This window comes from Triplophysa rosa, linkage group LG21, assembly GCF_024868665.1.
Source record: "Triplophysa rosa linkage group LG21, Trosa_1v2, whole genome shotgun sequence".
NCBI lineage: Eukaryota > Metazoa > Chordata > Actinopteri > Cypriniformes > Nemacheilidae > Triplophysa > Triplophysa rosa.
In genome coordinates this window covers 10,845,943-10,859,122 of record NC_079910.1, presented here as the reverse complement: position 1 = coordinate 10,859,122, position 13,180 = coordinate 10,845,943, and the positions used below count along the sequence as shown (strand labels likewise).

Here is a 13,180-nt window from a genome sequence, read left to right as displayed (position 1 = left end):
TACTCTTTGCGATGTCTACTACTCAACAGTAGTCTACTACTCTTTGCGATGTCTACTACTCAACAGTAGTCTACTACTCTTTGCGATGTCTACTACTCAACAGTAGTCTACTACTCTTTGCGATGTCTACTACTCAACAGTAGTCTACTACTCTTTGCGATGTCTACTACTCAACAGTAGTCTACTACTCTTTGCGATGTCTACTACTCAACAGTAGTCTACTACTCTTTGCGATGTCTACTACTCAACAGTAGTCTACTACTCTTTGCGATGTCTACTACTCAACAGTAGTCTACTACTCTTTGCGATGTCTACTACTCAACAGTAGTCTACTACTCTTTGCGATGTCTACTACTCAACAGTAGTCTACTACTCTTTGCGATGTCTACTACTCAACAGTAGTCTACTACTCTTTGCGATGTCTACTACTTAACTACTCAACAGTTATTGATTCTTTGCGAAGGTCTACCGGAAGTTTGGGCCACATAGCGTTTGTTTATGCTGTTGCTGCTGAAACCATCTATATTTAATTTCATCACAGTGCATAACCTTAAATGGCATTGCTTCATTCTTCAATGGACTAACAAACTAGTAGATTTACAGTGTTAAGTAAACACTCAGCATGATAAGAATCAGAACATCAGGTTAATAGAAGTCATGTTCAGTATTAGACTTTTGAACCACAGTATGAAACTGAACCAATTGTATTTGAACTGACTGTATAAAATAGATTTCAGCTTCATGAATAAATGATCTCAAGAAAACGGCTTCACCAAATCAGCTGTTCTTATAAATTTCATTTTGGATAACTTTAAGGACTCTATGTTCACTGATTCAGATCATCTGAGTTATGCTTGAGGTTCACTGCTCAACAAGTTGACAATGATCTTTTCTTTTATGATGGACATCTTTTAGATTAAATGAAATATTCAGGTATGACATGAGTGACCCTAAAAACAGACTTTAGACATTTATGAATCTAATTTGAAAAATGCGTTCATATGAATGACTTTAATTTACATTCAAGTTTAGTTAACAAACAAGTTTAGTTAGTTTACATTAACAAATAACAAAGCTGAGGTGTGGGCTTTAGTTTTGAGTAAATAGGAAATTAAACCTTTTTTCAAATCTGGAATATTTGTTTTAAATGGGATGGATGAGAAATTCAGTGACCAATAATTTATTACCAATATTTATTTTCAAATTGCACATCAATATGAAGTAATGCACACACAAAATACCTTCACAGAAGGTCATTCAAACACTACCAGTGAGTTCATACAACTGCCCTTTACAGGGGAAATGTCCAATTCATGTCAACACATGAAAACAATGAAACAATGCATTCGTGCAACACACATTAAAAGATCTTTCAAAAGAAGAAATATGTATGTACTTATACAATAAGAGGAGCATTGGATGCATTTCACACAATAGAGATATAAATAAATGCTTTCATTAAACAAAAGCAGTTTACACATCTTTATAGATATAAAGAAATGAAACCCAATATGGGTGAAACACTTGATAAAGCTCAAATGTCTAAATCAGACTTTAACTTTCCTATGACCAAATACTTTGATCTGCATTTCTTGAATGTAATAATCATTTCACATGGCAAATGATTCTGTACATTCGACAAAACATAACTGTTCAATCACAGTTACAGTAAATCATACTTTCTCAGAAAGTATGTAAACATTCTGCCAATGCAGCAGAGGTGGAAATAAATTCCTACATTAGAATTACAGCACATGTCAATCTCAGAGTGACATCTTGAATTCTGTTTGATAAACCTTAAAGTGTCCTTGTGGCTCTACCAGGGTCTCCAGAGTTGACAGCAGGCTGGAGTTTTCTCTGTGCTGTTGGTCTGACAGGCTGGTGAATTGAGTTGAGACGGGACACGTGTGTTCTTCTCTGTGGACGGCTGCATGTTGAGGAAGAGCTTCAGCAGTCTTCTGTGGGACTGAGTCTGCACTTGACACTGAGACAGAAAGTTGACGCTCTCCTGGACACATCTGGAGGAACCCTCACTAGCTGCCGGAGAGCAGGTGGACAGATTGTGTGACTTCTGCTGCTGTCGTCTCAAGAAATCAACCGTCATCTCCAGGATTTCAGCTTTCTCCTGTCTGGAGTCGGGCTGTTGCTTCAGGAACTCTTCACTCAGAAGAGACTTGAGCTTCTCGATGCTGCTGTTGATACGTTCTCTGCGGATCTTCTCCACTATTGGCTTTCTCGGCTGAGGAAAGAATAAAAACACATTTAGAAACACTTATCCATATTTTTTAATAGCAGCTGTACTATACACTTAAATGTAAAATTAAATAAAATGGTCAAATTTTTACCTTATTTGTGAGTGAAATTTGTCCAGCAGTGTTGATCCTCGCTGCACTGACTGTAGGTGCCATGACTGTGTTTGTTCTCTTCAGTTCTCCATCAGAATCAGATCTGAGCTGAACTCTCTCTGTCTCTCTCCTCTATTTATACTCTCAAATCTCCATATGAATGTGTGAGTCTGGAGTGTGCTGGAGGTTCTCACCGTCTGCAGCCAATGGGTGCGTTCAAGCTGCGTGAAGCTCTTATTGCTCAAATACAATAAGCACGTCTCAGGGGAGCAGGTGGAGGGGCGTTTGGAGAGCAATGAGACTGATTCGGCTAGTGGTCTGTAAATGTGGGAAATTCGTGACCTCGTAAAGTGGTCTAAGTGACCACACAATGACAAGTCGCTTCGTTCTTTAAAGCACCATTTATTGTGTTTTTCACAAGGTCCAAAATTGTCCTGTTGTCTTTGAGGAGTTAGGCGTAAAGACCCATGGGCCATGCTGGATGTTTAGCAAATTTTCCAAATTTAGATCATATTTTTTCCCCACAAATGACCATCTAAGATTTTCTTTTTGTAATTTTTATTATAACAATATTCATAATTATGCATATATCTTAATTAAAAAAAGTGACAAAGTGCTGGCAAGTTGAGGTAAATATATCTAAATTTACTTTTAAAACAGTAAGCAAAAGTGAATAAAAAACAGAAAAAGAACATGAAAGATGAATAGAAAAAATACATAAAGCACAATTATAAAATTATAAGAAATGCAGTAGATAACAAAATAATGTAACAATACATATAAAAATAAAATAAATAAATAATATTTGTATTATTATATGGTGTTACTTCATACAGTTGCTTTTCGAAATGTGAAATATAAAATATAGAAGTATATGTTAAGTGTACAAGCTGCTTGTCTTTTCATTTTAGGCGGTCCTAACAACACACTTCTGTTTTGGCACACACTGCACACTCCTCATCAGACACATGCCCACAGCTGGCTGGCCTGCTGTCCAGCTCTCGGTCACACGCTCCACTCTCAGCAGTGAGAACCTGGGAGCGTCGGTGCGGTGAGGCTTCCCACACTTATTCATGAAAGACACTGATCCTGCAGATAAAAGAAGCGTGGCCTGTTACACAAAGTCAAAGTGACCCTGCCTCCCACTTCCCACAGCTCACTGTTCTCAAGCTTCCCAGGCCGCCAGGCTAACCATCTGGAGGCATCCTTCAATTATCACCCATTAACAACAACCCAGCCCGCAGCGTGTGCTCTATAGACAGATCAGATGACATCATCTGCACTTTCTGGCACACTTTAAAGAATCACAACCTACATTTTAGTCATTCACTCATGTGCATTTATCACATCAAATGTCATATATTTTTTATTTTAGTTGCTGTTTCATTATTAAAATACAACTGTTGTGTGTTTGTATATTTCATATATTGGCTGAATTGGTTTATCTTAAGGTACAGTTACTATTAAAAGTGTAATAATAATTAAATTAATTCATGTAAAATAATTAAAACTAGTGGCAGCAAGCCCAACCAATATACTTCCCTGCATCTTATATTTGTAATATAAAAAAATGTTCTTAAATTAAAACATTAAATGCATCTTTATTAAGTCAACTTTTATGTTTTTCGTAGTCCTTCATAATATTATTGTCTGGAGTATTTCTGGACAGATGTTTAAGTGCACATTCCCACCACATATTATTGGCTGAGGACAACATGAATTAGGTCAATGCCAATTATCATGCTGGATGTCTGAATCCCTTGACTGGCATACAAAATAACAGACTGCTCCCTCCCACCTGCTAGTTGAGTTCTCAGGGCCTTTGCATTATGGCATTATTTATTTAAACAATCCAGCCCTATTGTCATAATGGAGATTCCTGATTGGTTCAAAAGTGTGAGAACTTACATCTCATTAAATTCAACCAGGCCGTGTATAAATAAGACCAAAATGCCAGGGAGAAATCACTGCACATCATTCCTTGACACTGCACACGGAGGAACGAATCAGTCCATCACCATGAGAGATCTACAGAAAATGTAAGTTGTTCTGAAGTTATGAAGGTGTTTTTCAAATGTAAATATGTTCTAATGCTTTATCTGAATGTACAAACTTGATCTTAGTTTCTCATGTGAATATTTGCTTTTCTCTCAGGTGTAAAATTGTGTGCCTGGAAAGGAAATGCTCCGATGGTGTGGAGCATCTTAAGAGTGTTCTAGAGCACAGACAGAAGAACGTCTCTCCAACTGACGTTTGGGAAAAGACTGTGTCCCTCTTTACTCCAAGGAAGACCTTGATCTTTCACAACGGCTACTCCAAATATTCGAGAGAGACACTTCGTCTGTTCCCAGCCCCGGCAGAAGATGTAGCTCCGCTGTGCATATAGCAATGATGCTTTATTCAGACGTCTTCAAGATTCAGCACCATAGAAGAGGTCACCAGGCAGAATTTTGCAAATCAGGGTCTGCTGGAAGTGCTGAAGTGAAACTCATCCTGTGTAGGCTACTTGAAATGGGGGTGTTATTCTCCTTTTTATATTTCTTCCATCAGTATAATCATGCAGTCTTTTGTAAAGACGACATCTTACACTAAATGCTATACTGGTGGGGAAATGTTAGCTTGTCCAGAAAAGGACCTTATTTTGAGAATTGTTGTAACAACAATTGTAGGTAATTGCTTTGATGCAGTATACAGAGAAACAATGTGTTCAATGGATCATGACGCATCTGTGAATGTTGAATAATATATATTTGAAATGAAAACTGTATTTCTTTTATTAAAAAGAAATATTTGGTTTTTACAGGAGCCTGTGTTAAAGTAGGGATTCCTTCCGAATAGATTAATATTCTGATATGTTTGTGTGAAATAAAATAAAAATGATTGTTTGCTTGAAATCTTTTCCATTTAATTTTTTATTGAATCCTGTGATTAATTTCACACAACAATTGTGTTACACAACACCAAAGAATCCACACAGACATAAAATGTCTCACTTGCAATATTTTAAAATGTGTACGTTATAGAGATAAGGCTAAACGCGTTTCTGTACTGCCACCTAGCGGTTCCAACCGGTCAATACAATGACTACCATTGTTTTAATATAACGAGTTTGGGTTGCATGTTGTGTTGTACGACTTAATTCCAATTCCAATAATGGCATAATGTGTAGCCTATACATTTAACATACTGCATAAAGTAAACTTTCTCTTACCACTCTTCACCTAAAGCAGTGTTTCTTTCAGCCGCCTCGAATCTCGATATCATTTTTTCACTTAAAAACCTTGCCGTTTGATGTTCGAGATGTACACAGCAAGAAGCTCAACACATCACTAGTTTCAGAGTGTGTCGAGCTTAAATTGGTACATCTCAGTGTGTGTGTAATGCACTTACATTAAAAACAGGAACAGGAGGGGGCGCGTGATTTATTGCCTCACGCAGAGGAGCAGCACAAGTGCGTTCCCCAGGAGAGGTGGGCAACTATTCACTGCTGTTCCACTGGACCCCCAAAACCACCAACTCCACATTACTGCTGTCATCCAGCAATCACTCTCTGTGCTTCTGGCCTGGTTTCTTTATGTGATCAAACCCCTATAGGAGACGAACCCCTCCCAACACGTACAAGAATGCACTGGGTCCGAACAGAACAGCTATGTAGTTCAGAAATGTCTTTAAGCGCATGACTGAGCAGTGACATTATTTGCTTGTGTCTCACTAATATGTCATATATTTTTACAGCTACCCATTTTAAGACTTCACAATTCAATTGCAAGTTTAATTTAGATGTTGTTAAAACTTTACATGTGTCCACATTGCTCGTTTTTTCATGCTATGTACGTACATGGCTGTAGTGAGTACAATTCGTATTGTAATGTAACAAGTAATATAATAAACTAGACAATCAAATGTCAAATGTCAAATAAAGAACGGCTGACAATTGCAATGCTGCATTATAACAAACAGTCTAATAATTGAAATGCAAAAGCGTCACAAAATTAAATGCATGTAGTGCCAAAATATCCATTCACGTATTGCATGTAAATAAATAGGCTACAATATGAAACAACATTGTGATGTTTTTTTAACAAACATTCGCAACTGATCCTTAAAAATGGTCACACTATACAGCGTGGATTCAGTGCGCTTCTTTTGTTCAGGTATTTAGGTTAGGCGACGCCCGTGACTAGTCGCAGTCTTCACCATTGACTGCTCGAGCACAGACGCGCGCTCCCGTCTACAACTTACACGCGCTCATTCTGGACTGCAGCTATAACGGACCACAAACGAAGAACAGGTGATCAAATCCATCATTTTCTTTTACTGAACTTGAGCTTTGAATGTTTCTGAATGTTCTTTAGAATTTATTTAGAATTGAATTTTGATTTAGATTGAGATTTTTTTTAAAGATCAGTATCAGTAACAGTAGCCATACTGTTTGTTTCATGTTTGCATGGTTGTATAGATTCATGTTTTTGTCATAATGTCAAATTAATAGAAGATAATGGTTCAGCAATTGTTGACATGCTATTTGCCAGAGATTGTTGCTGTGTTACATTTTTGGCACATTGCAGTTAGTTACTTTTGTTATTTTGTGAGGCAGTCCAAAGAAAGTATAAAGAACAATAAAGATCCCCGTTTCCTGTTAAATTAATAATGTTACTGTTTACATAGACTAATGAGAAATTGGAGTAAAGCTTTGATATTTTTAGGCTCCAGCATTGGAGCGCACAGCATGGGATCGTGCAAATGACTGAAGATAATACTTACATATGATCAGCATGCATTAGAATAATGAGGAGCACAACAGAGAGGTTCACTTTTACAATAAATTGCCATTGTGTTGCAACAGCTTTCAGTATTTTTTAAGCTACTGTATATAAAAACTTGTTTTTGGATATATTCATTGTGTTTACAGTCTGTTGTTCCGCTATATTAGAGATCCATATTGAAGGATTTACTGTTGAATTTGATCTGCATCAAATGAATCCTGTAATGGGTTATATGCCTATATATTGAATATATAACACATACACCAACACATTCAAAAAGTTAAACTAAACTAAACTTAAATAGTATTCCAGTAAATCTACATGGGGCATCCTTGGGCTTTATCTAAAACATCCACATTGTAAGCTCATGCTTAAATCTCTCAAGTTTTTTGTCATTTGTATGTTCATCCAGCGATTGGGGAATGTTGGATTTATCTGCAGTCTGTCAGTACAAAGCTAAATTCACTTGTTAAATTAGTCACACTCATCTGCACTGTGTGTAATCCACTTTCTGAGGATAAAAATCCCTCGGTTTGGATTATTTCATACTCGTCTTTAAGATGCTTACACAAATTATAGTTAAAGCAAATGTGCTTACAAATCTGTGTCAGAATTTTATATTGTAAAAAGTCTAACATTCCCCCAGACACTATTGCTTATGCAGTAATACTGTTTTGGCAAGCACTGACAGACTATAGACAGTAAATGTCAAGATCAAAGGCTCAGTATAGAGTCTGGCACTTTAACTCCCAAAGCATGTTTGCAAATGTTCGCAAAAGAAGAGCAACGTAACTTCAAATGGTATGTCCAGCTGATTTTACTTTAAAACATTATGTTCCTGCTGTTAAGCATTGAGTTACATAGCCCTACAGACTAGTGATGAAACCAGTTGGTTTCTGGAACATCTAAAGCAGTTAAGTGTGGATAGTGGGAGTTTTTTGCTTTATCTCCTTTAAAGCCAATAACTCCAATGTGGTGCATTGCTTAAAATAAGCACAATAGGTTTTTTTTGGACACAAGCACTATATTGCAGTCTCCTGGAAAATCACATCTTCTCTGTGAGAGAGTATTCTGGTAATAATAAAAAATATAAAAAAGAGAAATGTCATGTAATAAATCTTACATTAAAAGAATGTTTAATGTATTGTTTTGGTTCTTCTAGAATGACTAGCGCTTTAAGTTGGCGTTTTGGCTCATTTCTCCTTATTGACTTGGTGATGATCACATCAAGCACAGAGACGGGGCAGAATGCAGCCATGGATATCTTCAGTGAAAATGTCATTATCCCACCCAGGCCAGAGGCATCCATACATCAACATCATCATCACAGGAGACACAGAGATCACAGAGAGAGGATAAAATCAGGTCAGCTCAGAGAGACGCCCCACATTGTGTTCCACACCCAAAATGAGCGTCCGGAGCTGGAGAGCCTCCGTCCTGTCCGCTTAGAGATGGAGCCAGGCGATAAAAGAAGGGTAATGAGTGCTAGGACCTTCCTGGGGTTGGAGACCTTAATTCCAGAGCAAATGAATATATCTCCAGGTGCTGAGATCTCAGAGAAGCCGATGAGACATCCTACTGGTCACAAGGTGTTTGGAGGACACGTCATTATGGATCGTCATGATAAGGGTAAAACCGTTTGAATGTAAGACATAAAACATCCTTGCAGCTATAATGTCAATGATCTACTAAGCATTTTCTTCATATAGAACCAAGGGCATCGGTTAAGAAACGGAGGGTTTCTTTTGTAAAAAGGCTGAATAAAGAGAGTCCCACAGAGCCTGTGTTTCCTTCCACCACCTTTGGGTCCTTCACAAGACCGACCCCCACCAGTAAACCTCAGGTGATGATCATCTAACTGTTTGGATTGATTTAAAATATCTTTGGCCCTCATCTATCAGTCTAGAAACAGGCTTGATCAAATTGAAACAAAATGACCTATTATGATGGATAATAGTCTCATGCCATCCATTTAACCATGAATCTTACAATAAAGCATTCTTGTTTATTAGCTCAACAGCTCTACAGCAGATAACCGCTATTTGTTCTATTAAACCTTTATTTAACCAGACAGATGCAAGAAGTGATTAATGTTGTTGAAAAAGAGCAGCAAAAAGCAATTTGCAATAGAATTTCAATACCGCATGCATACTGAAGATGTTTTGTATTCCAGGTCAGAAGTTATTCAGATGCGGATGTGACACCCACTTTAAACATGGCGTTGTTTGACTGGACAGATTATGAAGATATGAGACCTGCAGATAAACAGCTCAATAAGAGGAGTATGGCCATTATTTCACATACACAAGTATACAAAAAATATTTTGCACTTTCTTTGTTTGCTTGTTTTTGTTTTTGTCTTTGTGTGTTAAATTTCTGTTATGTTTTTTGTTTGGAAACTGTGCAGCAACAAAGTGGAACGCAGACTCGGATGTACAGCCTAATAAGAGCACAAGCAGTGAAAATGTGACTTTTACACCAAATGAAAAGTGTAAACATCACCTGGATTGCCAACTAGGTTACTTTTTCCTTTGGTTTAACACAATGAGCACTTTTTATAATACCTTGATTGCATCATTTTACCTTCATTCTATTAACTGTCGCAGGTTCCTGCTGCAATCTCAGAAATCACACATGTGAGATTCACAACCGCGGCCTCAACAACAAGTGCTATGACAACTGCATGTGTGAGGAAGGTGAGCAAGAATTTTACCTCTACATTTAAGATGTTTAATTCTAAGAATTTTTAAGGGCGGCTGCACATATTATTTCTCATTCTTTGAAAATGTTCCTGATGTTTTTACAGGGCTTCGGTGCTACTCCAAATTACACAGAAATGACCACATCAAGGGCAAAAAGGGACAGTGTGTTGATCCTGATGGTGTAAATTTAAACCATGGCATGTTCATTGTTGTTTAAATCAGGCAGATCGATGTCATACAGTTGTCCAAGTGCATGTAATGTATTTTTTACTGTACAATACACACAAACGTCTTTCGTGTTTATTTTATTTTGATTGCCTATATAATTTCCTAAATTTCTATAAACTTTGACAATAACACTTTGGGGGAAAATAAGACATATTTGTAGAAGCAGATGTACACAGACATGTACTTGCATGACCAATAAATGAATGATTAATGCAAATGAATTGCATGAATGAAGTTCTGTATTAGGCCTACTGTGATATGAAAATACAATGACCTGTCACTGCAGTTCAAAATGTGCAACAAATGTAACATCAAGGTATTGCATGTCATAAATAATGACAGTCAAACAGTGTTAAATCTTCCGTTAATAGTTAAGTGTTAAGCTGTGTTAATTGTTTTTGTGTTATTATCAACGAAAAAACAAAAACATGATCACAACAGAGCTGTAGGGAACTAAGCGAATGGAGGGGCTTGCATGGAGAAAAGTACCAGGGACATTTCCATTATACATTATTAAACTTTTAAATCTTCCTTTTGAATTATTCCAACTGGGTTGTGCTGTGCTGAAATGCTTTTCATCGTGCCTATTCAGAGCCATGGGTTTGTTATTATAGGAGAAATGTTTTGCAGTATATTGTGGCAAGTCTAAACATTGCACCTTACGGCTGTAAATCGTTTATAAACAGTATGTTAAATATTAATACATATTGTGTTTTTTTATTGCATTAAAAGTTTGTGTCTCACAAATGATATGAAATGGTTTTGTTACAAATAAAAATGGTTATTATCTTAAAATAATAATAAAATAAAATACACTTTCGTCCACTATAGTTTAAACATGAAATATACAAACGCAATTACACATCAGGACTAATAATACAATACATATTTTAATGTTTGCGATAAGCGCCAACGTACCCAGAGTATGCGAGTCAGCGCGCGAGCTCTCAAACCACGCGAGATTTTCTGGTGAGATCTTGCTGTTTTCAACATGGCAGGCAGCAAGTTGGTGCTAGAAGGAAGGATAAGTATTATAAGCTTTGTCTCAGGTCTGGGCGTCATCGTAATACCTTTACTCGTAAATTTTGGCTCTCACATTGACTGGATATTCGATTACCTCACGGATGTAAACGGGAAAATAGCCATAGCGGTGTATATCACAGTTATCAATGGCTTCCTGCTAATCCTATACAAGGGACCTTTATACAAGGTAAGACTCAAGAGAAAGATCTGAAACTGCCACATTACTGAACATTGAACAAACATTGAACACTGAACAAAAGCTAAATCTAGTTCGTGCTAAACCAATAAAAGCTAAATCTAGATCTGCAGCTACAAAGGCAACAAAACTCTATCACTGGTAATGTGTTGTGTTCAAGTATAATCCTATTACACTGCCAGTCTAATGGGATCTTGCAAGGTTCATTACGGATAGCTTTCCAAGAAGACAGCTTACAGTTTAGCTGGGTTTGCATTATTATGGATTGCTAACAATATCACATTTGCTCTGTTTTTTTCCTGTTCAGGTGGCTGTTAGGGCCTGTTTTCTTGGCTTTACCTTTGGATGTGGCCTCACTTTAAGTTTTGCAGATACAACATGGACACACTTTGGCTGGTAATTACACTTTTTAGCTGGGAATGTTTTCTGAAATCGAGTTACACCTATTTGAAGTTAGTTTACACGAAAACAAAAACTGTCCATGTAAGTTTGGCTTATATCAGTTACAAGCAAATGTTTTTTATGATGAAGAAAATGACTCGGTGATTTGTTTTGTTCTAGGTATATGTGCTCGCTGTCCTTCTTTCACTATTCTGAGTACCTGGTTACTGCCATTATCAACCCACGCAGTCTATCCCTAGACTCTTTTCTTCTCAACCATAGTGTTGAGTATACAGTAGCAGCCGTTTTCTCCTGGGTGGAGTTCACTGTGGAAAAGCTCCTGGTGCCGGGTGTGTTGTGTTTAGATATCCATACACCATTCTAAAAATTAGTTTGAATGATTTTTAAATATCTTTTAATCTTATGTTTCTTCATGACAGAGATAAAGCAGTTAAACTGGCTGTGTGGGGTGGGACTGTTCATGGTCTTCTGCGGAGAGAGTCTGCGTAAAGCAGCCATGTTGACCGCAGGGTCTAACTTCAACCACATAGTGCAGAATGAGAAGGCCCGGAGTCACGTGCTGGTCACAAGTGGAGTTTACGCGCTTTTTAGACATCCTTCCTATGTGGGATGGTTTTACTGGAGCATTGGCACTCAGGTACTTCAACCACTGTTGAGTGTCAAACCATGTCCAAAGGATAATGCCAGCCATTTGATTTTATTGCTTGATCTTAAACATTTACTTTTGGTTTTCTGTGTCTCAGATCATTTTGTGCAACCCAGTATGTATATTGGGATATACAGTGGCCAGCTGGCGGTTCTTTCGAGAGCGAATTGAGGAAGAGGAGATCTCTCTCATCCTTTTCTTTGGAGAGGACTACATTGAATACAAGAAGAAGGTCTTCACCGGCTTGCCCTTCATCTCAGGGATCAGGATTAATTCTTAAGGCAGTGCTGCATTAGAGGGAGGAATTAGCCTGACAGTGCCCACCTGGACACCTCTGACTGGCACTCTGAAAGAGCTAGTTGCCTGGTGGCATCATGGTGCGCCCCCTTGGGGGGGACAGCACAGACAAATGAGGTGGCAGCACAATAAAACTGACCTGAGACACAGCTCAGAGCAGGGTGGAGCTTCCGCCCTTAACATCACCAGAGATACTCGCACACCAACACCACATTCCTCAACATCTGTCTTTCACTCCATAGTATTTCTGTTCTGTCTTACTGTTCTTTTACATGTAACATATGTCATGTATCCTCATATTTACAGCCATTATAACTGGCATTAGTCTTGTGAAGTCATAAACGTTTCACACATCGTGTTTATTCGTACATGCATCATTTCATGTGCTGGCTTTGTGGTTGGAAACCTTAATTATTGTTGGCCGCAAGTTTTTCCCCAAAAGCTTTTTAAATATCTAGCTTGTGGTAAGAGTTTTTTGTTCAGAGGTATTGAAAGACGGCATGAAACGGAAGTAGCGATTGTCTTGTTTTCCGTATCGTGACGTATACCCGAGTGAAACGACTTCTTAAATGAGA

General features: G+C 37.8%; 3 protein-coding genes across 3 annotated transcripts; 2 read left to right on the top strand and 1 right to left on the bottom strand.

Annotated features, from left to right (window-relative positions):
- Nucleotides 1-1,212: 1,212 nt before the first annotated feature.
- On the bottom strand, nucleotides 1,213-2,449 carry LOC130571799 (transcription factor HES-5-like). Its single transcript, XM_057362990.1, has 2 exons — nucleotides 2,346-2,449; nucleotides 1,213-2,239 (listed from the first exon to the last, which is right to left on the bottom strand). Exons 1-2 carry the CDS (start codon nucleotides 2,406-2,408, stop codon nucleotides 1,817-1,819), a joined length of 486 nt encoding a protein of 161 aa, XP_057218973.1. The 5' UTR covers nucleotides 2,409-2,449; the 3' UTR covers nucleotides 1,213-1,816.
- A 4,088-nt stretch (nucleotides 2,450-6,537) lies between these two features.
- Nucleotides 6,538-10,779, top strand: draxinb (dorsal inhibitory axon guidance protein b). Its single transcript, XM_057362987.1, has 7 exons — nucleotides 6,538-6,636; nucleotides 8,274-8,740; nucleotides 8,821-8,954; nucleotides 9,285-9,393; nucleotides 9,519-9,629; nucleotides 9,718-9,807; nucleotides 9,918-10,779. The coding sequence occupies exons 2-7, from the start codon at nucleotides 8,275-8,277 to the stop codon at nucleotides 10,028-10,030; spliced, it is 1,023 nt and encodes a 340-aa protein (XP_057218970.1). The 5' UTR covers nucleotides 6,538-6,636; nucleotide 8,274; the 3' UTR covers nucleotides 10,031-10,779.
- Nucleotides 10,780-11,024: 245 nt separating this feature from the next.
- On the top strand, nucleotides 11,025-13,116 carry icmt (isoprenylcysteine carboxyl methyltransferase). Its single transcript, XM_057362988.1, has 5 exons — nucleotides 11,025-11,251; nucleotides 11,568-11,656; nucleotides 11,822-11,991; nucleotides 12,082-12,299; nucleotides 12,406-13,116. Exons 1-5 carry the CDS (start codon nucleotides 11,033-11,035, stop codon nucleotides 12,586-12,588), a joined length of 879 nt encoding a protein of 292 aa, XP_057218971.1. The 5' UTR covers nucleotides 11,025-11,032; the 3' UTR covers nucleotides 12,589-13,116.
- The last annotated feature ends 64 nt before the right edge of the window (nucleotides 13,117-13,180 follow it).